The 27,704-nt window shown below is 33.6% G+C and overlaps 2 protein-coding genes across 5 annotated transcripts in view; both read right to left on the reverse strand.

Annotated features, from left to right (window-relative positions):
* The window catches only part of LOC106619925 (phospholipid-transporting ATPase IF), a 28,577-nt gene extending 5,753 nt beyond the window's left edge, over positions 1–22,824 (reverse strand). Inside the window, exons 1-5 of one of the 4 annotated variants that reach the window (XM_036371809.2) lie at positions 13,040–13,177; positions 10,366–10,966; positions 7,079–7,289; positions 632–757; positions 16–562 (exon numbers count right to left, since the gene is read on the reverse strand). In XM_036371809.2, the coding sequence (XP_036227702.2) occupies positions 16–562; positions 632–757; positions 7,079–7,289; positions 10,366–10,506 (1,025 nt within the window). In that variant the 5' untranslated portion in view covers positions 10,507–10,966; positions 13,040–13,177. Of the gene's footprint in view, positions 1–15; positions 563–631; positions 758–7,078; positions 7,290–10,365; positions 10,967–12,916; positions 13,178–17,022; positions 17,670–22,562 lie in introns of those variants that run through there. The other 3 variants (XM_014238254.3, XM_036371811.2, XM_036371810.2) reach the window with 3 other exon arrangements.
* A 1,308-nt stretch (positions 22,825–24,132) lies between these two features.
* Positions 24,133–26,515, reverse strand: TH1 (negative elongation factor complex member TH1). Its single transcript, XM_014238240.3, has 5 exons — positions 26,321–26,515; positions 25,552–26,264; positions 25,033–25,479; positions 24,489–24,970; positions 24,133–24,422 (listed from the first exon to the last, which is right to left on the reverse strand). Exons 1-5 carry the CDS (start codon positions 26,468–26,470, stop codon positions 24,391–24,393), a joined length of 1,824 nt encoding a protein of 607 aa, XP_014093715.3. The 5' UTR covers positions 26,471–26,515; the 3' UTR covers positions 24,133–24,390.
* Between the last annotated feature and the right edge of the window lie 1,189 nt (positions 26,516–27,704).

The following is a 27,704-nucleotide window of genomic DNA, read 5'->3' on the forward strand; positions in this document are numbered from 1 at the left end:
GGACGAGTGACCCACCGTTTGAAGAAGTATAACATAGTAACGATCGCTATCATCAAAACCAGTACTACGACCAAGAAACGATTCACATATATCTCACTAGAGGCAGCTTTATTGCGCGTTAGCCGGCTGTTCAGCTGCAGTTTGGTAGTCATGCCCGTGTACACGGCACACCCAATCACGCATTCGGTATTCTTTACGCGTGAGCCACGCAACAGTACATTGTCAGTTGAGAGTGGCAGCACACGCCCCTCGCCACCGGCCAGTTCTATCTTACCATTGAAACTATACAGATCAGTCTTAGGACTCTCACACTCGATGACGCCCAATTTGTGCAACTGGTTTATATCGGCCAACGGCAAATCACGTGGCACCGTCAACGTCTTCAAATTGGATTCACCATCCAAGTTGGCGGTCGTTATGAAACATTTGCCGTGTGGATCGGTGCTACGCAATAACACCAAATCACAGGGAACATCACAATCGCGCTCCACCACTACCAAGTCGCCTGGGCACACATATTGCGATTGTATATGTATTTCCTCTCCGTTACGTATGATAGTCACTAGTTTCAATAGAATGCAATTGACGTTACAAAATGTGCTTTGAATCTTCAGTTATCAAAAATACGCACCTGGCGAACGATTCACAACATTATCGGTTCTGTATCGTAAGAAATCTTCATACCCCTGTTTAGCGGCAGTCACTGCGATCACAAAAACCAGCGGTAACAATGATGTCAACGGGGAGACCGGGCTGTCTAAAAAAATAACAAAAATGTGTGGAAATTAAATTAGTTTTCAAGATATTTATAATAATAAGTAATTTTAAATATGCAGAACTATTGCATACTTATTACTAATACTTTCAATATATAGTTTAATACATCTGAACTTATAATATAATATTTTGCCTTGATTACAAGTATTACCATTTATGGAATTTCATAACATTTCACAGGCTTATGTAATTTTTTTGCTCATTCTGAAAAATCTGGAAATTGATTGATTGTCCTTTTGCTCATTCTTAGTTAAACTTTGAGTTAGCACAACACTTAGCAATCTACTAGAAATAAATACTGATTATACCTTGAACAGGGCGTATTAAGTTTGCCACGAAGTTTGTAACACCCAGAAGGAAACGTTGGAGATCCTATAGAATATATACATAAATGATCAGCATGAAGAGCTATGTTGATTTAGCCATGTCCGTCTGTCCGTCTGTCTGTATATATACAAACTAGTCCCTCAGTTTTTATGCTATCGATCTGAAATTTTGCACCTGTCCTTTTCTCACTAAGTAGCTACTAATTTGTCGGAACGGCTGACAACGGACCCCTATTGCACAAAGCTGCCATGCAAACTAAACAATCCGAATCAAGTACTTGCATGGGAAACTTTTTTATTTGACGTAATATCTTCACGAAATTTGGCATGAGTTCTTTTCTAAGGCAACAATGCAATCTCTGAAGAAATTGTTCAGATCAGATCACTATATCATACAGCTGACCTACAAATTGAACGATCGGAATCATGTTCTGTGAAGGTTATTATAACTTCAATGCAACCGAAGTTAACGATTTTTCTTGTTTTGTTTTACGATTGAATAAATACGTGGATTGCACTACGGAATGATAAGGTTGGCTCATACTGAGTATTTAAGGCGGTTTTGACTGCCTCTATTGATTTACCTTTCACTTCTAGAGTAGTAAATACTTTTTTCCAGATAACACTAGTTTTCCTTTCATATTTTTCTTTGGCTGTAACAGTAGCAAATATACCACATATGTATACAGAAATTTTTCGCGGTTGCTATTTGATAATATCACACAAAAATGTTAGTTTCACTTGCAATCGTTGTTAAACAAATTTGATGTGTATCGAATTGATAATTTTAAGCTATGTAATCTTGAGTGTCTGATAAAAGTTAATGCATAAATGTAAATGATAACAAATGTCAGAATTTTTTCGTGCTAAAGAAGCCAACCTAGACGATGAAAAGAAACAGATATACCTATGTATTACTTCAATAACCGGATGCGCTAAGTAACTTCGGATACAAAATTAAAGATAAAATCGTTATTTAACTCACGCGTTTCCGAATCGCTAAATCTTTACCGATTCTAATAAACCTTACGCAACGTTTTATTTTAGTTGAAAAATTAACAAAATCACACAAAAACTATGCCACTTTTTTATCACTCGCAACATTAATAATAGTCTTGTTCACCAACTGTTGTTTGAAACACCTTAACTAATCGCTATATATCAAAATTATCAGGATGACGAGACCAGTGGAATTCCTGTCCACGCAAGCGATAACTAGAGAAATATATGTGTGGTATATCGTTGCAAACCAAAAGGCCTAACGGGCATATGTAAGTCACAAAGTAACTTTCAAGCCGTCCGATACCGAATATCTGTACTTCAGTGCATAGGTCTGACTTTTTATGTCCCTTTGATAAAAAAAATGGCTGAAATCAGGTAAATACTTTCCCTAGTCGCCATATACATAACTAATATGATATTTTCAAATTTGTAGCATACTCAAATATATCGGTTAATCTGTGAGGCATCTTGAGAAAACTCAGTGTGCCAAATTTTCTGGTAATAACATGTAGTGATGCCAAAAGTGGCATCATATAATATTTATTGTTGTAGACTTTGTACCGAATATATCGGCCAATGTGTGAGTTATTTTTCTTAAATTGCGTGGAAACATTTTCGCTTGTATAGATGGGTATTGCCAAAAGTTAATGTAATCAGTCTAGACCTTTTCCTGGGTCCAATGTACCCAATATAGGAATTTTCGACTTTCCACCTTGCTTGAAACCATTTATGTTGGTCAATACTCGCATATGAGATAATTTAATGAAATTCTGGTCGGATAACATCTTTGAACACCTGGCATTCAAATATCATGCTAATATCTTCTTACGACATATTCTACTCGTACTTAACAAATTGACAGGTATAAATAGATTTCCATGCCGTTAATTTAAGTTTAGTTCTAATGAAGTAAAGAGTTCACATTACTTCCTGTGTTATATAATAGTAATGACGATGATTGTGTTCAAACAAACGACTAATTGGATTGGTTTGTTTTGCAGTGATATAAATACAATTATGTGTAAATATGTCACACACGTCTCCTAATAATTTTTGCCGCAAAACAAACATTTGCTAAAAATGTTGCGTAGAATTAAAGCTGCTATTGCAATTACGCTTCGATTCTTGCCAATCGACATTACTACAAGTACATACACTGTTAACTAACAATGCCTACAAAAAAGCAAAGTTAAAGATACGCTAGTTTTATATACAACTCAATGAATAAAATTTTAATTATTGAATCTGCTTTGGTTTCCTTAACGTTAAATTAGCTAAATAAGCAATGTAATTTCCATTGTTTTTTTTGTTGGATAATTTAAGTGTAAATTTATGTAGCATATGTAAGTGTACACAGTTGTTAATCGTTGTAATGGATGTATTATATGTTTCTTATATATTAATTTAACCGCTAAATATTAGGTAAGGGTGTAAAATATTCTCACAAAAATCTACAACCAAAGATGACTTACAACTTTACATGTGTCGTATAGACATTCTGGGGCCCGCGGCAAACAATTTTGGGGGCCCTGCTTCTCAAATATTTAAATGAAACTTCTACATTTTCATGAGATCAAATTTTTATTTCAACTTTTCAACATATTTTTCATTTTTATGAGATTAATTTTCTATTCTAACTTTTATAGCTTGAATTTACATTCGCTTGCTCGCTTTGATGGCACTGAAATCCTTTATCATGTTTTCATAACTGATTTCACTCGCTTTTTCGTATTCAATGGAGATTGTCAGCAAAAGGTTCAACTTGTCCTCGCCCATTGTGGATCGTAACCTGTTCTTAAAAACAGCTAATTTGCTGAAAGCTCTTTTCCCAGACGCGAAAGACGATGGGAGTATAAGCAAAAACCTCAGTGAAATACATATTTGAGGCAAGATATTATCGTATGCACACGTACGTATAAGATTGAGTTGTTCCACGGCATTCGTGAAGTTCCATTAATTTTTGCAACAAACGAATTTCTTCATTTCTTCACGGGCAACAGCGCTAGAAACGTCTTCGGTCAATTCATTTTCATCTTGTAGATTGCTTTGACTACTCAGTGAATCAAGAATCGGTGCGTAGACTGTCAGTTCTGCTAATCCTGAGTAAAGTGTGCTTATTTCAGTTGAAAGGAGATCCATTGCTTATTTTCAGCGTGAATTCCCAGTTCTGGTGAATAAAATCAAATGATACACCATCGCGAACCACGACAAATCCTCTGATGATTCAAACACTCATGAAGGTCCATTTTGGAGGTGTAACGAACTCCAAGCAGTTTTAACATTTTCCATTATTTTTTCACGACCCCCTTGAATGCGCTGCCTGGGACAGATTTCCTAGGCTGTTTTCTTGGTTGGGCCACTGTGTATATATATATACATCTGTTGCAAGTTATCTATAGCACGCGCATATGCTAATATTCAACAGCATTTCGAGTGCCATGAGTACCAACAACAAAGCATTCGAAAACCATAATTCATAGCAATAAAAGTTTAATTGATTGCACATAAGAGTGTCACCGCATAAATTCAATCAGTGAACTGAAATTTTAATATGCAATAGAAACAAAGAATAAAACGAAATCAGGAAAGAACGCTAACATCGGTGGCACCCAATAACCTTCACAGGTTTAAGTTTTCTTAAAAGAATATGAGTTTGATCGGTTAGTTTGTATGGAAGCTTTATGCTATTGGGGTTCGTTCTGAAGAATTTCTTCGAGTATTGCGTTGTTGCTTTGGTGAATAATCCATGCTTGACAAATAAAAAGGTTTTCCTTGCAAGAACGTGATTTTTATCGGTCAGTTTGTATGGCAGCTATATTTCACTATTCTGACCGAAACCCAAAAACTGACGGACTCGTTCGCGTATATACAGATAGACGGGCATGAGGGATCGACCCAGCTCGTCATGCTGATCATTTATATATATGTTTTATAAGGGCTCTGACGTTTCCATTTGGATGTACAAACTTCGTCACAAACTTAATATACCCTGTTCAGGGTATAACAATGTATGTAGATACTTCTATAAATGCTGAGTGTGATCAAATATTATCACCGAGCGAGGACGCAAATAGAAAATTTTTTTAAATGCGTGTGTGTTCCTACAGCATATGCAGATATCCATATATGTACATACATATGTGTATAATACAGTGCAACGAAAGCGACGCTGTCCAGCATCAAGTTCCCGCGCACACAGCTTTTTGCCTACATCAATCAAAGAGCTGAAAACGCAGAATCAATGAGAAGAGAATGCAAAAACAAACAAACAAACAATGCATAGATACTTTAATTGTGCCACATTAATTTGAGCTGCAGCGTTGGGTGCGAATTGGCGCACGAAGGTGATGGTCAAGGTCCGCCAAACCCTGCGCCGCAAGGAGAGCGTATGAATATTCTGTCGTTTAACAAAAAAATGCTAATTGCAGCAATTTCAATCAACAAACATTCTACAAAATTACTCTAGATAGCCGCTTCAACAGAAATAAGTACACCAAGAAGTATGTACTATTTAAGTCATTTAAGCATTTATCAAAAGTAGAGACCGTAATATGTTTTTTAATTTTGAAAAGCCATGTCAAAATACTTGTACAATACATGTACATATAATATATGGTATATCTAAACATTTATGTATGAGATCTCTAGATTCTCTATTTTAATTGTGGTTTTTCTTTTAATGTTCAAATTTCTAATACTATTTCATACACAAATACGATGCACTTTCAACCTAAGTCAAAACAAAATAAACTTATAAATGTCATTTTATAGTTTGACTAAATGAAATAGATCTATGGCCAAATGGACTGTGCTATTAAATATCTTGAACTCTGTCAATCGTCCGAACTTTTCCAAGGAATTTTACTGGAAATTCAAATAGCTTATTAAGTGATAAAAACTACTATGGATTGTACATAGTCCAGGTGAATGTAGGCGGAGCGTCGGTGCAAATGCTAGTCTGAGTACAACAACATCAAAGTGGGCTCAGAAATGCAAAATGAAGCTTGAATGCGAAGTAATACGTAATACCTCTAACGTTAATTTTTAGACAGAGCACAATATTAAGAAAAGTGCTAACATATAACCCTCGTTGGCAGAATTTTTGGCAGAAATCCCAATATTAAATTTATCTGCAGTATTTTTAACACAATTTTTTAAACACTTCGAAATATTGACCGCGTCCATAGTTAGCCTTTTCAGATGTCAAGACATAAAGTGTTGTGATTATTGAGAGAAATTTATGAAATATTAAATAACAACATCCAATGAAATTTATTGCCTAAAATGTTGTAGCTTCAAAACTTGAGTTTATAGGTACAAGTGATCATTTCAAATTTGAGAAGCTGTGAAAGTTTAAACACTGCTCTTTCATATACAAATACTGCAAATAATTTTGAGCCCTTTTACAAGCAGCCACAAGCGGACTTAAAAAATATAAATTATAATCATATTTCTGATGTTCTACTAAAAAGAGGTAAAAAGAATAAGCCCGATTCCGACTCTTTATTGTAACGACAATATAAACAAGCAGACTTTTCCAATTCTTTATGTGAACTCAATTTTATAAGAAACTGTGCAAAATAAATAAATATTATGGGTGTAACAAATTATTATGATGAAAGGAACTTAAGCCGACCAAAGTGTTCGATCCTTTACAATTGTAATTTGCTTACAAAAATGAGCGCAATATCCATTAAAGTTCTCAATGTAATCGTCGCGTAGTTTAGTCAAAGATTTTGTGTTATTTTTGCAAATTCTTTTCATTCACGTAGCGTATGTTAAGACCACTTGTTAATTACTCGTTATCTGGCTTTTAGCACTCGCCAGTTCATACAAACACATATGTATGTATTTTCGCACCCTTCCGATATTTTATATGCAGTGTATTCAAGAATTTTTCAGTATATTCATCTAATTTTTAAGAAAAATAATTTTGGCATAAATAACTTATATTTAAGCTAAGTATGGCTTACCGATTAGGAGTGATATGACAGTCATAATTAGAAAGTAAAAATTCGCTATACGTCTAAATTGTTCTAGCAAATTTTGCGGCAGGAATGTAATTAGTGTATATTTTGTGGATTTAATGCGGTTTAATTGTTGTCGGCCCTTTTTCTTCTTCACCTCCTCATCGCCGCCAATTTTAATTTGTAGCCAATCATTAATTGTACTAACACGGGAACCCTAACGAAAAGAAAATAAAAGTAATTTAAATTAAATAATTAAATGAGAGTATATTCACTATCTAAATTAGGTTGTAAAAATTAGGGATAGAAATGTTTTACACAAAATACCGTTATTTTGAACTCATATTATAGAATACATATAACAGAATATTTCCTATTAGATTTTGAGTGTAGACCAAAAGTTATAGTGAAATAAGTTTAAGTTTAGATTTTGAGCTTTGATGTATTAAGATACTTATAGCCGAATTGTATAGAAACCTAATTTTTATTGTTTGGTTTAAGAATTAAGAATCCCCATTTTCGACCATCGGAACATCTAGATATTTTCGCCGGATTTTATCTATGTTCATAGCTAATGCGTATGGGTCTGCGTATATTGAAATATAGAATAAGAATTTAAAGCCCATTTTCTTCTGATTTAGTACAAAGGATCAGGTGTTCTCCCACATCAGATCACAATCCCATTTTCACATTAAATATTTATTATAATTATTATGTTTGCACTCTCCACCAAGCCTTATTGCTATTCATAGCACTTCGAATGATGTGCGTTTAATCAATTATCGCTTCCAATATGTTATGTTTTTAATTTTTCAGTTGCTTAGTAGATTTATCTCAATTTACTTGGTGTTTACTGTATAAAAAAAATAGTTTTCGGATCGGTCAGTGCTTCTAATGTAAACCCATTCAAGTTTTGTAAAAAATATTTGTATTTATCATTTACAGTTACAAGCATATGCGCAGGCATTGATACATGGTATTGTAATTGTGGAAGTAGAATTTCGAAATTACTCAAATGTTGTCAAAAAAATAAACTAATTATATATTTATAATACCGAAGTTATGTATAGGTTCATTGATTACTTAATTCATGTTCGATTTCGCAAATTTGTAGACAACTCAACTTAAACGGAACTTTGGTCGATAAAACCTTTAATTGCAACAATCAATTCAAAGCGAAATTGTGTATCTCACAAGTTATATAATAAGTATTTTGGATCATTTAGCTTAGATAACTATAGTAACAATAAAAATATGGAAATAAGACAAGCGCGTGCTATTTCAAGATCAATGACCAAGACCTAAACCTTAGCAACAAAATAACTTTGACGTAGTAGTTTGTACCCAACAACCCTTTAAGCTGTTTTATCAAAACAAAACCTTGCTAATGGAATTTCGGTTGGTTGTTATTTGAATTATTAAGGAAAAAAACCGACCAAGCAGAATTTTTGCTCATGCGAGACTAATCGAAATTCCATATCCAAATATTTGATATATGATTTTGCCACAAAGTTGGTAAGATCCAGAAGGAAACATCGAAGACACTATATATATATATTTGACATACATTATGTAATATTTATAAATGATCAGCAGACGAGTTCAGTAGATTTACCAATGGCCGTATCGATCTTTTTTTTTCTCTACACGTTCTTTTCGCCCCAATAAAATTTCCATTTGTCAAAATCGCCGATATCGGAATCCTATAGGATAAAGCCATCAAACAAACTGATTGCTCCAAATGTATGAAAAACTTTTTTATTTGGCATGATATCTTCACGAACTTTGGCAGAAGATATTGTTCAAGTTAACTATACAATCTTCGAACAATTTGTTCAGATCATACCATTATAGCACATGGCTGCCATTCAAACTGACCGATCATAATAAATATAAAGATATTCATAAAATATCTTGTTTGCTTATTAAGTAACCTTACTTCCGTTACAAATTTCACTAGCGAAAAGAGTTCTATTTTTCCTTCGTAATATCGTACTACAGCAACATTATCAAAATTCATGAATAATATAATTTGGAGGTAGGCCAAATTTTTACTTAGGTAGGCTAAATAATACCAAGTCGCGTTAGAAGAACCGGTCCCAAAGCTACCTATAATGGGATATTGACTTGTGTACTCCGACGTGTAATGGAAATATAATAAATTGATGCTCATTTGGATGATTTAGCCATGTTCGTCTGTCTGTCCGTCCGTATGTATATATGCGAACTAGTCCCTCAGTTTTTGAGCTATCGAATTTAAGCTGAAATTTTGCACCTGTTCCTTTCTCACTAAGAAGCTGCTCATTTGTCGGAACGGCCGATATCGGACCACAATAGCATATAGCTGCCATACAAACTGAACAATCGGAATAAACTGTTTGTATGAGAAACCTTTTTATTTGAAGTATCTTCACGAAATTAGCATGAGTTATTTCCTAAGGCAGCAATGTAATCTCCGAAGAAATTTTTTAGATCGGATGACTATAGCATGTAGCTGCCATATTAACAGACCAATCGGAGTAAAGTACTTGCATGAAAAACGTTTTTATTTGACGTAATATCTTCACAAAATTCGGCATGACTTATTTTTTAAGTCAATAATGTAATCTCCGAAGAAATTGTTCAGAGCATATTTCTATAGGACACAGCTGCCATACAAACTGAACGATCAGAATCTAGTTAAGGCAAAAGCAATCTCCAAAGAAATTGTATAGATCGGATGACTATATCATATAGCTGCCATATTAACTGAACAATCGGAATAACAAATATTTTAATCAGCCATTACCAAATGTAAGTGAAAAATCTTTGCACTTTGGTGAAGTCGCTCCAAAATCAAGAATTCTCTACCTTTCTTTTATGTAGAAACATTGAAAAGGATATTACCAAAGGTACATAACATAGAATAACCGAACATATGGTACAAATACAAGCATTCTATATAAAATATGAAATATGAAATAACTGCTGGTTTTAATTTCAACTTTGAAACAGGATCCGAATTAATTTACAAATAAAAGAGACTTGCAAATCTTAGGAAAATAATCAAATTATTTTCATTATATTATATAAAAGTATTTATACTTTTAACAAAAGTTCTAATAAAAATATGTTGCATGGGGGTCAGTGTGTTGATCAAGCCCTGCGTAGTAGCTCCCACCTACAGTCACGATAAAAACTTATAACTAATGAGGGATATTTGCGGAAAAGTTAAGTGCCACTTATTTTACTTTTGGTGCTACATATTTTATTTAATAACATATTTCTCTTTCCAATATAAATTTTGCACACACCTTATGCCATTTCCAAGAGAGGCTATCTTTAACGAAGGTCTTCGATTCATCCGTATTGCTAAATAGTGGAAACCCATACGTTGCTGTATTAACGCGTCGATAGCCGCCGGCAAGATGATCATGCCGACCCACAAAATTCATTTTCAGCTGGAAACCCGCGCCAAAATCGCAAAAATACGACAATAACGAACAAAACGGAACTCTACGAAATATTTATATTCCAACTGTAGCCGATATTATCATACATATTTTTTTATAAAACATATTAACGAAATCACAGTATCAAAAACAAAAAAACAATATAAAAAGCTGCACGCTTGAATAAGATTTTGATTTCCGCGAAAAATTTCACTTTATTTCGTTGGCGTGTTATGCGTAGCATTTGTTGGAATGTGCTTTTGTTCAGCGCTGCTTTTGAACTGTCATATGGAATTCCATTACAGATTCATTCAACTAGATATACGTCGAATACAAACTCATGTGGTTTTGCTGTACCACGCATGCACCTGCGCCACAAGTATAATGAGCATGATGTCAAATCACAGTTAAACTCTGCTTAGCGTTAACTGTATAATCTGTTGCAAAAAAATCCGCTGCCGCACTTTAACGAGAGTATGCGAGATTAAAATATGTTAAATTTCATCACTTTTTATTGCTTTTGATTTTATATACCAATTGGAAGAATCTATTTATCTGCCTCACTTTAAATTTTTACTATTTTCAAAACATTTGCGGCACTTATTTACACCCATTTATCTGATCGTTAAATAGCCGTCTGGCCACCCGCGGTCCATTTTAGGCGAACCTAGATAACGCATACGTATGTTTGAATCAAATCAAATAAGTGGCGTGTTTATGTTTCATTTTGAGCCTTTAGCTTTCAATGGCATTAGTTAACACCTAACGCTAGAAGGAACTCTAAACAATGGTTTCTAAAGCTTTTCAATTAACACATTATTGGCAAAAGTATACCGAGGGTATGGCAATTTTTTTTAACTCACCTCAAAGATATGGGTATAAATAGGTTCGCAAGTTTTTATTGGTTAACACGAGCTGTACTTCACCAGCTTGTCAGTCTGGAACAAGTTTACCAACTGGGATTGGCAACCTTGTGAGACAAAGATTGCTGTAATTATTTGTATCGAAAGAAGAAAGAAAAACTGAAAAACATGTCAATAATATTGAATGATTTCCTTGGATCCTTCTCGTTTGTAAAATCTCGGTTAAGTAAGTCGGATAACGTTTTCTAAACACTCCAACTCCCGTTATCCTTTTCAGAAATATTTTTCTAGGACAGTCTACAGAGTTAACAAGGTTAAATGGACCACAATTATGTTCACTTGAAATTAATTTGTGAAGTTCAGTATTCTGAGTATGCTGTAAAGGGAGCACTGAATTCAGGACAGTTTTGGAACAAAACGATCTGTTCTGCACCCAACCAAAAGAATGCAAATAACTTTTATCTGACCTTACTTTGAAAACATGTTAAACAAATTGGTTTTTTTTCTTTTCATTTTTCAAACGTAAAAATCTTACTTTCATTTCTTTGTTCTGTGCATGTTAACTCGAATGAGTTCATCCCTACGATAAGTAGATGAAAGTTTTTGAGGGTTTAAGGTAAAGTTTCGTGATATTACTATACCATACTCTCTTACAGTAAAGTACTCAGCCTATGAAGAAGTTAGGATCAAAATTTCGTCGAAAGTAAACTAAAAAATATTTATAAATGATCTAATGATCAACAAACATTTCCCCATTTATTAAGAAACAATGTACTACTTTACTTGCTTCTCTGCCAAATGAAAAAGAAATCATTATATCCTGAACACGGTATATTAAGTTTGCCACGATGTTTGTAACACCCAAAAGGAAACGTCGAAGACCCTATAAAGTATATATATAAATGATCAGCTTGACGAGCCGAGTCGATTTAGCCATATCCGCCTGTTTGTATCTAAGTTTTCGAAATATCGTCCCGAAATTTTGCACACGTTCTTTTCCCACTAAGACGCTGCATTTGTCGGAACAGCAAAAATCAAATAACTATAGCATTTAACTGCCATACAAACAGAATGATCGAAATCAATTCCTTGTAATAAAGAGTAATAGCTCAGATCGGACCACTATAGCATATTGCTGGCATTTAAACTAACCAACTCTAGTCCTCGTGTGAAAACTTTTGTATTTGAAAAGCTATCGTCACGAAATTTAGTATAGATTATTACCGATGGCATCGCAATAATCTACGAATGGATTATTCGTATCAGACCACTATAGCATAAAGCTGTCATTCAAACAAGCCGATCAAAGTCAAGAAAAAGATCTCTTTATAACATTTTAAGGTATAAAAATGCACCATTCTTCATATTTTATGTTTTAGAAAACATTCTGCAATGAACAAACAAATTATTAAATCTTTTCACAAAGCGAATATTTTAAAAACGAAATGCAAAAGCTAATTTCACTTATAAATTCGAATGCATTTTTCAGGCACTATGAATAATTTAAACATCACATTTAATAATTTCTTTGTGTTTTTTCTTTTGATCACCATGGTATTTATTTTCAAATGGCACATCCACATAAACGGTTTCTTCTTATTGACTTTCAACCGACCGGTCCAGCTAATCAATTATACCGGCAATGCCTGCGATCGAAAACCAAATTTACATACATATTCGTGTTTGAAACGGTCGATGTAGCATGAACTGCATGAACTATATACTTATGTAGCTATGTAAGCGCGTAAATATGGACTTGAGTAACTATCCGCGAAATAGACGCTTAGACGCTTTCAGTCGCACAATTCCTCTAGTACTAAACAATTCAAGAGAATGCTGAACTTGAAATCTTCTAACCAAAACAGATTTTACGCTCATTTACCTTAGCTTTCTTCGATACAACTCACATTTCTTTCATTTGGATATGTGTGCGTTTGCATATTGCTGAGAGCAATGCTTTCTTGGCACAGTTAATTGCCCATTTTCTTAAATTCCACTGATTACTGTTATGGTGGGGCCAGCAGCGGTATAAATATATGTACATACAAACCGATATAAACGGGTCTTGCAACAAATCAAGACCAACCGGAAGATGTCTCGTTCTCTCTCAAAGATAGTCTCTCTGAAAATGCCAGCTATTCAACTTTGTTATCAAATTTTTGTTCAAGCTGATTTTTGTTTTTCATCGTAACTGTTATTTTAGGTTGATGATCTAAAAATAATCTCATAAGTCCATCCTCTCAATAGTATTAAGCGGTTTTAGTTATATGGGGGTATTTACTTGTGGTCAAATATGTACCCTATATTATATAATATATGGGGGTATTTAATTCCCAATCCAATTATTTTTATAATGAAAGTAAGCGTTTTATACATATTTACATATGTATACAAATGTACCTCAATGTCTCCTTTACTTTTTTTTTTTTTTAATAAAATATTTCTTTTTGTCGATGTTTTTTAGTACATCCCGTTCAATCAACTATGACATCATATGAGTTTATGCAACAAGCTTTTAAATTAACTTTGTTTTCAGTTTAATTGTGGCACATATACCGGAGTGAGAGCATTACTTTGAGAATAAGCTTTTAATTTCTTGCATGTCTATGTGAGTATTTTTGTATTCAAACGGTAAATTTATAAGCTTATACCCGCTCGGATCTTGCTTATTCTGAGTGACAAAGAATACCTTTCGAAAGTACTAAAGTTGGTTGGTTTCTTACTGAATCAAAAAAAATGTACGTGAAAATAAATTGATAAAATTGAAAATGTATATATAATGTAATAAATAGTTAAATTCAATCCGCAAATAACATACAGCATAAAACATATTTTATTATAATTACCCCATATGAGAAATGTGATACTGTCAAGAATTTTCAAATCTTTAAAAAATGTATCCTAAAAAGAACAATAATAATCAGTTCAGCCAAATTGAAAGCATCGATTGAGCTATCCCTGACATAACCGATTGTTATTCGTATCTAACCGCCAAAGGTTCCTGTCAAATTGCTACATTTTATCATACAAGTTCATATATAGTTTCAACGTTCCAAATAATTTTGTAATTTCTATCTAGAGCCGTGAGTAGAAGTAGTTGTATCCGTTGACCAGTGTCATAGTAACTATGACATTCGCAGGTATGGGATTTTGGCGGTCGTTTTCAACAAGAATAAACGAGAAAGTTTTGAAAAAAAAGTTAATAAAAATATGATAATTGCTGCGATCTTCCAAGAGTTACTACAATCGGCAGCAGTCTTACTTTATTGACGAAAAAAAAGGAAGAAAATCAGGAAGATTATTTTAAAGCATTTGAAGTTTTTTACAGAAATCATGGTTATGGTATGAACATATAAATATACATATATTTACATATCGCCCTCTATCACTCAATAACAAGTTAGTGTAGTTCCCTTCACCTTGATATACATATATACAAGTATATAATAAATATTTACCAAAGGTTGATCTTATACGGCGTATATCGGACACCTGTATCATATCGTAATAAAATGAAAAGGTCACGTCTTCGCGGCATAATACGAGTTGACACCAAAAAGAAGTAATATCTGTCTAAACCTGCTCCCAGTACTAATATGGTGAAGTTGCTAAATTCTGTAAATCGGCCTGATGTTTTAGATATTAGACAGGATATATTAATGAAACGAAATGGACATGTGGCATAAAGATAATTTTAGTCAGTATCAAAAACAAACACAATTCTTTAACAATTTCATAACAAAATATTTGCTAATATCTGGAAATATTTCATACCCTTTAATTCTTACAAATAGGATGAGTATCTGATGTGCGGTTATACTTAAAAGTATTCCTTCCTTACTTTGTTCTTATTTCATATTACCTCTATGCTCCTTAAATCAAAATATGTTAAAATCTAACGATTTCACTGGCAAATACACTTATGTATGTATATATGTAAATACAAACAAATAAATATACTTTTGTTTACGTGTACCTTAAGGAAGTGCTAATATGCTTGGTATTATTGGTATATAATAAAATATATAACAAATGATTACAAATGGCACCAATAACAACTATAACCTAGCAAGAGAAACAAATGACAAACATATCGAATTTGGCACCCATTTGCAACCTTTGCTTACAGAGATAACTTATCAAATACCAGGAATCATAAATACAGATATCACCACTGACTTGCTGAATATTGTTTGTTCACTTGAATTACCAACATTTAGATGTTAACATTAGTCATACCAAACACAACATACTTTTTTTGTCTAAAAATAATTACGTAAATACTTTTAAATATGTTAGAGGGTTCAAAGAATTACCAAATAAGATATCGGTTTTTCATATAATATATCTAGAAAACTAAATAATTCAGAAAGACATTTTGAAAGGCTTTTCAGTGCCAAGTTCAGTTGAATAGTTTATTATTATTAAGATTAAAAGTTCCACTACATATATCACAATAACCTGGATGATAACACGGGTTGAATTCCGGCTGACTCTTTCTCTGACCATTTTCGGCACCTCCATCCGTACAAGCGATAACTTCAGTTAAGATAGGGTTTTGAAATTTGATATACTTGTACTTTGGCACTCAGAAGGTAGCAAAAAATCGAACCATTGCCGCGCCCACAAATATTAGTTAAGCGAAAAGCTTTGAATTGCTATCACTAAGAAAACAATTTAGCTACAATCGATTCAATACTTCCCCAAGTCCCTAAAGCCTCTTCAACTTCCGGTTATCTTTATATCATATATATTATATCACTCAGTATGTTTGATAACTCAAATTAAGTGCGCATTTTTTTTTTAGATTTAAAGTATTGTAGGTTGGTGAGGAAAATTAGGGAAAGATAGACAGTCCATGATCTATGTTATGAGTTTATAAAAATCCCCAATATAATTGTAATCGATTCACAATTTCTTCGAGTAACGAGCATTGATTTCATTTGCAACATCTTTTAATATAAAAGTTGGAATATTTCGCACCATTCGATTCTCTTAAAGCGCGAGAATATAAAATGTTCGGCTGCATACGAACTAAGAACCTCTGGTTCTTTTTATTTCTTTTTATAATTCCATTCCAATTATTTTCTATGGTCTAAATCCAAATATGGTATATTCGTTAATATTCCCAAAAATATTCATCACATATATATGTAAATATATATTATTTAGTATGTTATTAAGCAAGAATTGTCAAACTTTAAAGGCAGTAAATTCTTCAAAATACTATGTATTTATTATACTTTTCAAATTTTTTACGAAGAGAAAAAAAATCAAACGATGATAATGGATCCCTTGCATTTTAAAAATGAGAAAATACTCTTGATATGTGACTTCATTTAATTTTTTTACAAGCAGCCGGCATCGTTTATTTCTAAAAGAATGCGCGATATCTCTGTTGTCGTTATTATCTTTCAGCTAATTGAAACGTTATTAAGCATATTCACCTGCCAGATAGTGTATGTACATTTTATTTTATATATATAGTATTAAATATATTGAAACCAATTTTTTTAAATAATCATCATTTTACATACTCCAACATTACATCGGCAAACAAAGCTCTGTTTTGTTTAAAACTTAGATTTTCTTACTTGCTATAAATAATTTTCCTAACGTTAATAGTGCTTTTATTGTTTTTGCTAGTGCTACTTACTCTTCGACCAAATAATGTGTTTAGGACCTTTTCCATTATGAGATTTATCACGAGTATAGAAATAAACTTTTGACGACTTTCCTTTCCGTACAAAATAAAGCTGTTGATTTCTCTGATAAATCACAAAAAAACATCCGTTCGTTAAGAGTATGGCAATGTTCACGATTTCACCGACTAAACCACCAGCACAACCACTTGTAGACTACATATGTGTGTACCTATTTCAGTATTTTCAAATTCTAGTAAATCGACTCTTCTCGATTTCAATAAAATGTGGGAAAAGCGACGCGCCAAAAGCACTATCGCAAACCCATACAAATATTTCCTAATCTGTGATAAAACAAACTAAAAGAGCGGAGTTAACAAAAAATATACGACGTCTCATTTGTAAACAATCACTGCTAAATGTTTCTGCTGTTCTCATACGGAAATATTTCACCACTTTCATTTATTTATTTAATTTTGTTGACCTTAATATTCAAGTGCAGATACACATGTCCTGAGAGTAAACGACACATCAACACTCCAAAATCAAAGTTTGCAGTAAATAAACAATGAACATGAGTAAACGAAATTCAAAATATTAAACTCTATCTACTTAATACTTGTGCAGAAACTGGATCGTAGTACGACGAAACCAGCTGACATTAAAGGTGTAACTGAATGCCATTCAGAAGAACTTCAACTCCGCAATATCGTGTGCTCTTCGGTACACCGATAAAGCCGCGTGCCTCGGTTCTCCCGCACTGAGCCAATCACTGAACTTAGTCACATATCTACTGATTGCAAATGAGCTTATCAGGAAGATAAGAATAGTTAGCGTTTCATAAAAAATTTATTTGCGCTTTTGTAGTAAAAAAGTTACATTTGTTTTTAGTCTAACACTGACTTTGTACTAGAGTATTATACTTAACGGGAGCTAACGAGAATTAATGAAAACTTATTGGTTGTGTATGTATATTTATATGTATATATCCTTGTACTAAAATTTAATCCACATAATTTGACACTGAACCATTTCCGAACCGATTTTAAATAGTCCGTAAAACACTCTTAACGAGAGAAGAATACAGATGCGATCATATGAATGTTTTTGTTTTGTTAGCGTAAGGACAGAACCATTTGCTGAATCTAAAATTTGGAAGCTCATTCAAGAAGCAAAACATAGTTTGAAGGTTAGTTTCACTACTCGTTGCTTTAACACGTTTGTGAAATAATTATTGTACAATATAAATTATAATAATATAATTTATTAGTTAATATAATTTATACTCCCATAACAAGTTGCTACAGAGTAGCCTAACGGTTGTTTATAACACCTAAAACAAACCACGATGGTATACATAGAGTTATACATACATATGGTAAATGATCGGGATGACGAGACGAGTTGAATTCCGGTTGACTGTTCGTTCAAGCGATAACTTGAATAAAAATTTATATATGTTTGTGGTACACGTATATAATGTTCGGTATTGTAGATGGACAGAATCGCAGCACTGTCACGCCCACAAAATGCCGTTAATCGAAAACGTATAAAACGCCAGATCTTAGCTGAAAATTAAGTTACAAAACTGTTGTTATGTACGGTGAATCGCAGTAGCAAGAGCCTTATGTAGTTTGAAAACTTTTATAAAGTGGACGAGGCCTCACCCCTAATAAATTAAATGTATACCATATATCTTACAAACCACTAAAGCTCAGTGAATATGAATAAAATCCATTCAAAACTACTAAAAGTGCGATAACTTACTAAATAAGTGAGTATTTACTTTCACAACCTATATGGTGCGGACAGGCTTCGTAAATTTTCATCAAATTTGGTTTGTAAAATTATCCAGACATTTCTACATTCCTATTATACATTGTCAAAAATGTTGAAATTGGACTATGACCACGTCTATATAGGAAGTACAATTTTAAATTCCATCTGATTCTTTCACTTTACAGTTTATAAATTGGGAGTCAATGACGATATTGTAAAAAAAAATTGCAAAAATAATGAATTTTAATTTTGGACCAAAAAGGGGTCAAATCGGGCCCTATTTATGAAATATAAAAATATTTTAATTTCCGGCTTATTTTGTACAGTATATTTATATATCGGTCAATGTATCAATCTGAGAAGTATTTTCAATCAATTGTCAATTAATTCTTTGTTTACAAGCCATTTGAAGTTGACGTGTCGGAATATTTTTTTAATATGGAAAAAATAGAATATCGCGCAGTGATTAGATTCTTTGTTTTGAAAGGTTTAAAAGCAAAGGAAATTTATGAACAATTGTTAGAAGCGTATAAGGAGTCCTCACCTTCAACATGCACCGTTGAATTTTGGGCTGGTGAATTTAAACGTGGACGTACTAGGCTTGAAGACGATCTAGGCAAGTTCATAATATTATTAGTGAAGACCCAAGTTTGACTAAGCGTGAAATTGATAATGCCATAGGCATCTCAAACGAACGAGTACCTTATATTTAAAATGGAAAATTACATATGAAAAAGCTGTTTGGAAAGTTAGTGCCGCACACGTTAACAATTCAGCAAAAACTGTATCGAAAAAAAATTTCTCATAACATAGCATAATTTGGAGAGTTTTAAGCAGAATAAACCCGATTTCCCGCATCGTGTTATAACTATAGATGAGACTTAGATTAACACCATGATCCTAATCGAAACAAGAACGTTTACAGTGAACTGAAGCTGGTTTTTTAGCTCCAAAGCAGGTGAAGTCACAACGATCAGCAAAGAAGGTTATGGCGTCAGTTTTTTGGGATACAAAAGAAATTTTGTTGATTGATTATTGCAGCCGTTTGGATTAGCTAAATGAAAAAATTCGTGAGAAAGACCTGGTTTGCAGAACAAAAAATTATAATTTTTTATCAAGACAATGCACCTGCTCACGAAGGTGTTTAACAATGACAAAATTCAAAGAATTTAAGTACGAATTGCTTGAGCATCTACCGTATTCACCAGATTTGGCTCCCAACGACTACTACCTCTTCAGAAACCTGAAACAATTCCTTCGTGGAAAGCGTTTCTCGTCGAATGAAGAAGCGTTTACAGCCGTAAACGGGTATTTTGCAGAGCTTCCAGAAATTCATTATAGAGATGGCATAAAGCTATTAAAGGATCATTGGAATTAGTGTATCGAAGTTAAGGAAGATTATATTTAATAATAAAAACATATTTTGTACCAAAAACAGTAGTTTTTTCATTTCGAGCGCAGAAACTTTTTAACCAACCTGTATGTCGGAATATATGTTAGATATCTTAGCAATATCTCTCTTATAATGTTGGATATACTACAGTTTAATGCCGAAATTTTGTTGAATCAGTCCCCCGCCTTTGTTCTTTGCAAATTGTGGAAGCATATAAGTAAAGTGTTTAGTTACACCGGAACTTAGCCCTTCTTTACTGTTATTCATAAATTTTATTTTATAACGCTTAATAAAGTAACTTTTAATAAGATCACTGATTCCTTTTAACTCCAGAAATATCTCTCCTAATTGATCGAGACCAAACGGTATTATTTATTTATTAAATATATTCAATAACCGTACATTCATTAAACAAACAGCATCATATTTATTCATTGTGTTGAAAATGTCAAATTTTGTACTGGAAAGTGATGGTTTGCGGAAAGCATTTCCATTTGAAGAAAAGTGCTGCAGAGTCGCATCAAATGTTTGTCGAGGCATATGGTGAGCATGTTTTATCAAAAGCAACATGCAAAAGATGGTTTCAATGGTAAATTTTTTTTATTTTCCCATTCAAAATTAGTATTTCATTTTCACACATTTCTTATTTCATACCGGTACACCTGGTATACTATCAATTTAAATGGTATTTGGTATTACCTGTAAATAAAGCAAACACGAGTATAAGTGCTTATGTCTTCTTCATCATCTTGGGAGTATAACCTTCTGTCAATTTAAATATAAAGGAAGTGGCGATTTGCATTACGACTTTGACTTCGCAAAGTCGCAGTTCTATGACAATTTCCAACTCTTCTTCTCTTTTCCAAGTCTCAAAAGGTGTTTTCTGCCATAGGTCCTCAAAAGACAAGTGGCAGAAGAAGCCTGGTATTAAGAGGCACATAATTTTTAAACTTTCAATATCAATCTGACTATCAAAGAAATAAGTTTAAACAATTCGACCTTTGCAAATTATCCACTTGAGAAAACATTTAAAAAAGAGCGTACAATCGGTCAATTGGAAGTATAAACAGTTTTACATTTAATTCAGAATAAACCGGAAAAAGCTGTTCGCTATGTTCGGCAGCAAAAAGAAAAAAATTTCAATTCGGTTTACTGAGAACAAGATACTAACTTTAAAAAAGGGTGAAATCGAACTAAACAAAAAGCATATAATTCTTGATTAATTGAAAGATATGTTATAAGTTCATGATATAAATGCAAGGAATAAATTACTTCCTTATTGTACTTGTATAACCTCACATGCGTACATTAAGTATTTAGAAATTCAGTTGGGCTGTTTGCACCAATGTCAAGAATGAAGTTGAGTAATAAAGTTTAATTTAAATTATTTGCTTATTTACAGAGTCAATAGGCATGATAAAAATTTAATTATATACTAATTTTGTAGTTCTTGAGATAAGAAGAAGGTAGCCCTTCAATTTCAACTAATAATGCTGTGTCATAGTTAATGTATTGAACTAAAACATATATCGAAAAAGTTGCCAATTTACTTTCCCAAAATTCCACACTTTTACATTTTAGCACAATTAGTATGTATGTTACAGCAATAGAGTTGATATCATAAGATTATCAAGAGCTTTTAATATATTTTTGCGAGTGTATTTAAACCAAGTTCTTCGCCTTGAAACGATTCACGAAAAAGGAGCTCCTGAAACACAGTTCTTTTTTAATCTAATTTTTTAGAAAGACTTCTGTTTCACGGATTATTAAACCCGTATTTGAACACACAAAAACTTTTTACACATTGTATTTAAAAATAAAAGTAACATATGCTATATATTGAGGATTCCATTCAAATAGGAGAGTTCGCAGTTTTCAAAGTCTAATTCGTTAGGAAGCTAACAGAGGCTCGATTTGATCAAAGTTATTTGTTGTAGGCGTTTGTAATCAACCCTTTCTATTGATCTTTTGACTCAAGTTTGAATTATATGAGTCTTTTCCGGTACGGTTCACCACCACCTAGTTACATTTTCTACCAAATTAAATACTTTTTAACGAAAAAAAAGGTTTGGTAAAACCTGAACCTGCCATAAATGTTTGCTGATAAACGTTAATCAAGTAGTAAATTTTATCGATTGTGAAAATAAATTGAAATTTTTTAAATTTGCTCGTACTAATCACAATCAAAAACTTACTTTATTTCACAAAATGGCATTCAATTGGTTTTCTTATAATATTCCATACAAACAAAATATTTTTAAGTATAGTGTGGGCCAAACAGGTAACTAATAGAATATACAATGGACATACACGGCGTATACGTAATATAAAGCTTGGTTTAATTAATGGTACAGCCATTTGTCGGCAACGCCTCCTACTTACCATATTTCTCAGTTGCTTCCTTAAAGTTACTAAAATACGTGCTACGTAATACCGTTAATTCTTCTATCACAATATTTCACAATAATATGCAATCGGATAACACGAAATTTTCAATTAACGGATTTTATGTCTTTTTAAGCGTAACGCGTAGTTAACCTTTTTTCCATAACTTTTTCCAATTTAAAATATGCAAATATCAATAAATAATTGCGTGTAAACATTTAGTTTGTTAACTCTCACATGTAATTATAGGTGACTTTTACCGCTTCTTATATTCGCCATTCTTAAGCCGCCGAATCTATTGATAAACTGTTGAATGTGTCAACCCGAAAACATATAGAGGCCATCATAATATTCGCTCGACCACACCACATGTTACCCCGTTATCAGCGTAGGCCGTTGTGTACATGCATATGTACACAGATATGTCTCCGTTAGCTCTCAGCGGACACCTTGCTCCGATAATGCCGATATATGTACATATATATGTATGTACCATATGTATAACTAAAATTACTAATAATGCTATCCCTCATTTATAGACAATTTGTATATATTATCTAGTATATAAATATATGTATGTATATAAAATTTACAAAATTTTTGCGTTTCATAGTTTGCTCGTTGAAACTTCACGCCAAAACAAACAGATTCTCCTAAGTTCAACGTTGGTGGTGACAATATTAGTGATCGCTAAGCTCTTTGGTATCCGCTAGTCATTGCTGAGAGGTTGTTGGAGTTATTGTCTGTACAGATCGCAAATAATCATCCCGGCGGCATAAGTATATATGTACATAAGTACGTACTTATATGACGCTTTGTACTCGCAATCATGTTTATATATGTACGTACATATGTGTCAATAAGCAAGTGAGCAAGTAGGTGCTTGCGCTTTGGTATAATTTTGATAAAGAAATTTTATCAATGCAATGATGAGCCGGTAAAATAAATTGAGGGGTTTGTTTACAGGCAAAGTGAACAAAGCGAGAGGTTGGAGTAAAAGTGAACATACATCCATATTATTATTATTAGTGTTCACCTTCACCGACTCCTTGCCAGTGAATGGCGAACTTGAAGTTAAACCACCACTCATTGCAGCCGAAAGGTTCAAGGTTTGTCATGAATCTTGAGTGACCCTTGCGCAACGTTCTAGTTGTAGCAGGTTAAACTCCTACCTATCCACTTACTTTACTTTTCTCTGTAGACAACAGACGCCGGTTCTGCCAACATTACTATAAAAATACCTGGCCTTGGCCGGAACATTTGAAACAGATAACATTCAAAAGTTCTTGAGGTCATTCTCATAAGCCCGTTCTACTTGGTTTCCAGCTTTATTTTCTATAAAATTTCTATTCATAACAACAAGATAGATCTATAACACTAAAACAGAAAGATGTTTCTATCAATGTAATAATGTGGGTTAGGCTTAGTTAGTTTCTAGTTATCGCAGATTTTGTAACGAATCCGAATAATTTTAATAGCCCTGAACACGAAAAATATATTGAACATTTTATGACATATTAAAATTAAAATTAATCATTACCTTCTATGTTATTAAGAAAGTCAGAAATTAGTCATACAAAAATTTATTTATGTATTTAGATACAACCATAAAGAATAAACTGAAAAAAAACTATACACGATAAGATCCCTTCAGCAAGTGAAAATTATAACTGAAACTTACTACAACAGATAATATTTTTAAATATACATATTATTATATCGCCTGTTGTTGAATAGTCACTGAAGTAGAACTTCCGTTGTAATAGTAAAGTACGATAAGCTTTCAGGATAATGCTTATATTTCCCAAAACTTGGAATCACTGAGCTAAACGGTGGTGTAACGAGCTTTACAGTGCACTAGAGCAGAAATAAGTGTTTAAAATTCGTACAAAATATTTGAAATGAAATTATTAAACTACTTACCGATAAATTCCGAAACAGGATCGTTATCACCTTCACCACGCATAGTACCCGTAATTTCCTCATTTTCCACCATTGGTAAGAAGAGTTGCACAAATTCTGGTGAATATGGTGGCGTTATAGTCTCAAGTACTTCAGTAACAAAGTAGCGTATGAGTGATATGTCTGTGTCACCTTTAGCGCAGCACTGTTTAATATATTTTACAACGGGCACTACACAGCCGCGGGTTAATAGATTAACCATTCGGTCCAATAACATTTTCTTCATTTCTAGTTGTACTAAAATCTCTAGCTCATCCTGCTTCGATTCGAATAGCCTTATAAGTAATCGTAAAATTTGTTGATGCAATGTGGGATGCACAGCAGCGACTTCATCTAGTATGGCCAAATGAGTAGGGCAACTGTCGGTTGATAGTTTAAAGTAAGATGGCTCGGTAACTGTGTTCTCAATCCAACGTATAACACCAACACCAACCACTGGATATCTGCAAATTTGTTAATAAAATTAGTACATTAAATATTTTTCCTTTTTCAAATTATAATTTACTTAATGCAATTGTAAAGCGTTTGCAATTCCGCAATCAGTTCGGTGGAGCCCTTGTTAACATTGCAAATTGCGTGAACTTTTTCGATTGCTTGTATGGTACTTTTCAATTCATCTTTATTGAGCACACGCTCGGTCATTGGGCGCTTTTTTGCCGGCGTGTCAACTACTGAAGCCGCATAAGCCAGCAAGTGAATATACTTGGACTTGTGTTCAGGATTAATTTTTACCCCCGCTTTGAATAGTGAATCCACAAGCAGTTCGAGGAATTGAGGATTTCGTATTAAATCGATTGGTGGGGGGTCTGCAGCAGAATAATTTCGAAACAAAACTGTAATATCTGCTGGATTAAGCGTGTTGCGTGAAAGCATCGATGATAGAGCCTGGCACGCTTGTGGATAAGCTGCGGAGCCATTAAGAGCCATAGTGATGGGAGTTACATTTTGATTACTAATACAAAAATATTTGCTCAACATCATTATCGATATACAGATTAAATTAATTTGTTTCGCTTAAACTTACTTTTGCAGCGCATACTTTGTAATCTCTTGTGACAGACGCTTCATATTGAAACCGCCTTTCGTCTCCTGACTTAATACCTGAATTAGTACTTGCGAGTAAACATACGTATGTTGTCCGTGGCATACCATGCGCGCGCATTCTTGTATAGCCCCTTGTATGTCTTCGGGATTGTTAAGGAACTTTGTAATGGAAGTTTTTAACACCCGCGAAAATACTTCAATTTGCTGTGCAGCAGTTGAAATTGATGTAATTTCGCTTTGGAAACCAGCATCCGAGATTAATTTTATGGTGAAGTTTAGCATTAGGCAGTCGGGATACTCCTCCGCCAGTCGATAAATAAGTGAACGCCATGTATGATGGTCAATCATTTCAGTCAACCAGTCAGGCGTCTCTCCTTCTTCTGTAAAAATCGTATCGGCTTTTTTAGGATCAAAGGTCTTCAATATCATGTCTTTAAGGTGGTTTTCCACCATTGCTTGTACATCGGTGACTTTAACGCCAGCAAGAATAAGCCATTCAGCAAGCAAATTTGCCATTTGAGCAACAGCTTTATAGTTTTCGGACAGCATTGTAATAACTTCTTCTGGAGAGCCACCGGATTGGAAATAGCGTTTTAGTTGCGTAAATATCCCGGGTTCCATTATATAATCAGGCGTTAGAAATTTTTCAAGACATTCTTGAATGGTTTCCTGAGGGTTATCCTCGGGCATTTCCTAAAATTACAAACATGAATTTTTAAACGGTTCAAAGGTATAAAGATATATCTGACCTCGTCCTCGCCAGGTTGCTTTTGACGACCTTGCCAACCCGCATCTTCATATTCCATTTCCATATTGAATTCAATTAAATTTTTACCTTTTATTTCAAATGTTCTTATATTAATAGATTTGGTTTTGCTATTGTAAACAATAACATTCATTTATGCCAACTATATAATGATTTAATTGCGGCGAATGAGGACAAAGCAGAATTTCAAAAGAAACAAATATGTCTACAGCATTGCCAGAACGAAATCAGAAAAGATAAAAATTTATAAAAAAGTGGTTAAGCCTTTCAGTAAATACTACTTTAGCAATATTGCTACTTGCTTGCATGCTTGTAACTGTAGATTTATTATTTAAAAAAAAAATGGTTCAATTTTCAACTTAAAGCAGAGAACGTAGATCATATGCGTATAATATACATTCTTTGCTTGAAGTCATAACGATGAGTGATTATGAAAGCCCAGGAATAATATTATTATTTATAATTATTTTTGTTTGAAACTTGTTTTGTTCGCTCTAGACAGAAATTTATGTCAGTTCTCCGATGTTTGTTGTTCTAACTTGGGATTGCTATGGAAATTTCAAATTAGATGACTTAATAACTTTTAAAGCAGCCAAATTCCCTTGGCCTTAGATAATTCGAAAAACAAATAATATAAAAATAAAATTTTTCATTAAGACTATCCTAGCCAGTCAGAATTTCCATAAACCTCTTGATTTTTTTTTTACATTTTCTTAAAATAGTTTGAAGGAAATCCGACAGATACTTTTTGAGTTATTCGATAATTATAAAGGGGTTCTCGGGCACTCTGGAACTTTATTTACCTTACTCCCAGTAACAAGAAAAAAAATCATCTAACGGCGGGGTCGGACCAAAGGTAGAACGGTGGTAGGTGGGTGGGATTCGTTGGGCAAGCAAAGAGGTGGTTAGTGTCATGCGGAGACTCGTTGTATGCTACTGTTTAACCTGACTCAGTACCCAAAACGAAGTTGAGCAAGAGTCACTATAGATTCTAGTGGTAACTCGAGCAGTTCGTTTGCGATGGGTGGTGGTTTGACTCCGAGTACGCCATTCACTGAGAGGGAGTCGGTAAAGATGTTGATGGCCCTACTGTAAATAGCGGTCAGTGAATGTCTGAAGTTTGTTGCGTCCGAAGTCTGGCCGGCGTACTGTTCAATTTTGTCGACGTAGTGAAGGAAGGACCTTTAGATATCCGTAGGAGGCGCTTCCTCTTCAAGCAGACGACTGCAGGGGTGGTTTCTGCGAAAATATTTCAGCAGAAACTGCTTGGAGAGGAGATCGTTGTTTTCTTTTACCGGAAGCATATGAGCCTCGCTGTGTAGATGTTCGACCGGAGACATCAAAAAGCATTCCGTAAACACCGAAGT

This window comes from Bactrocera oleae, chromosome 5 (assembly GCF_042242935.1).
Source record: "Bactrocera oleae isolate idBacOlea1 chromosome 5, idBacOlea1, whole genome shotgun sequence".
Lineage (NCBI taxonomy): Eukaryota > Metazoa > Arthropoda > Insecta > Diptera > Tephritidae > Bactrocera > Bactrocera oleae.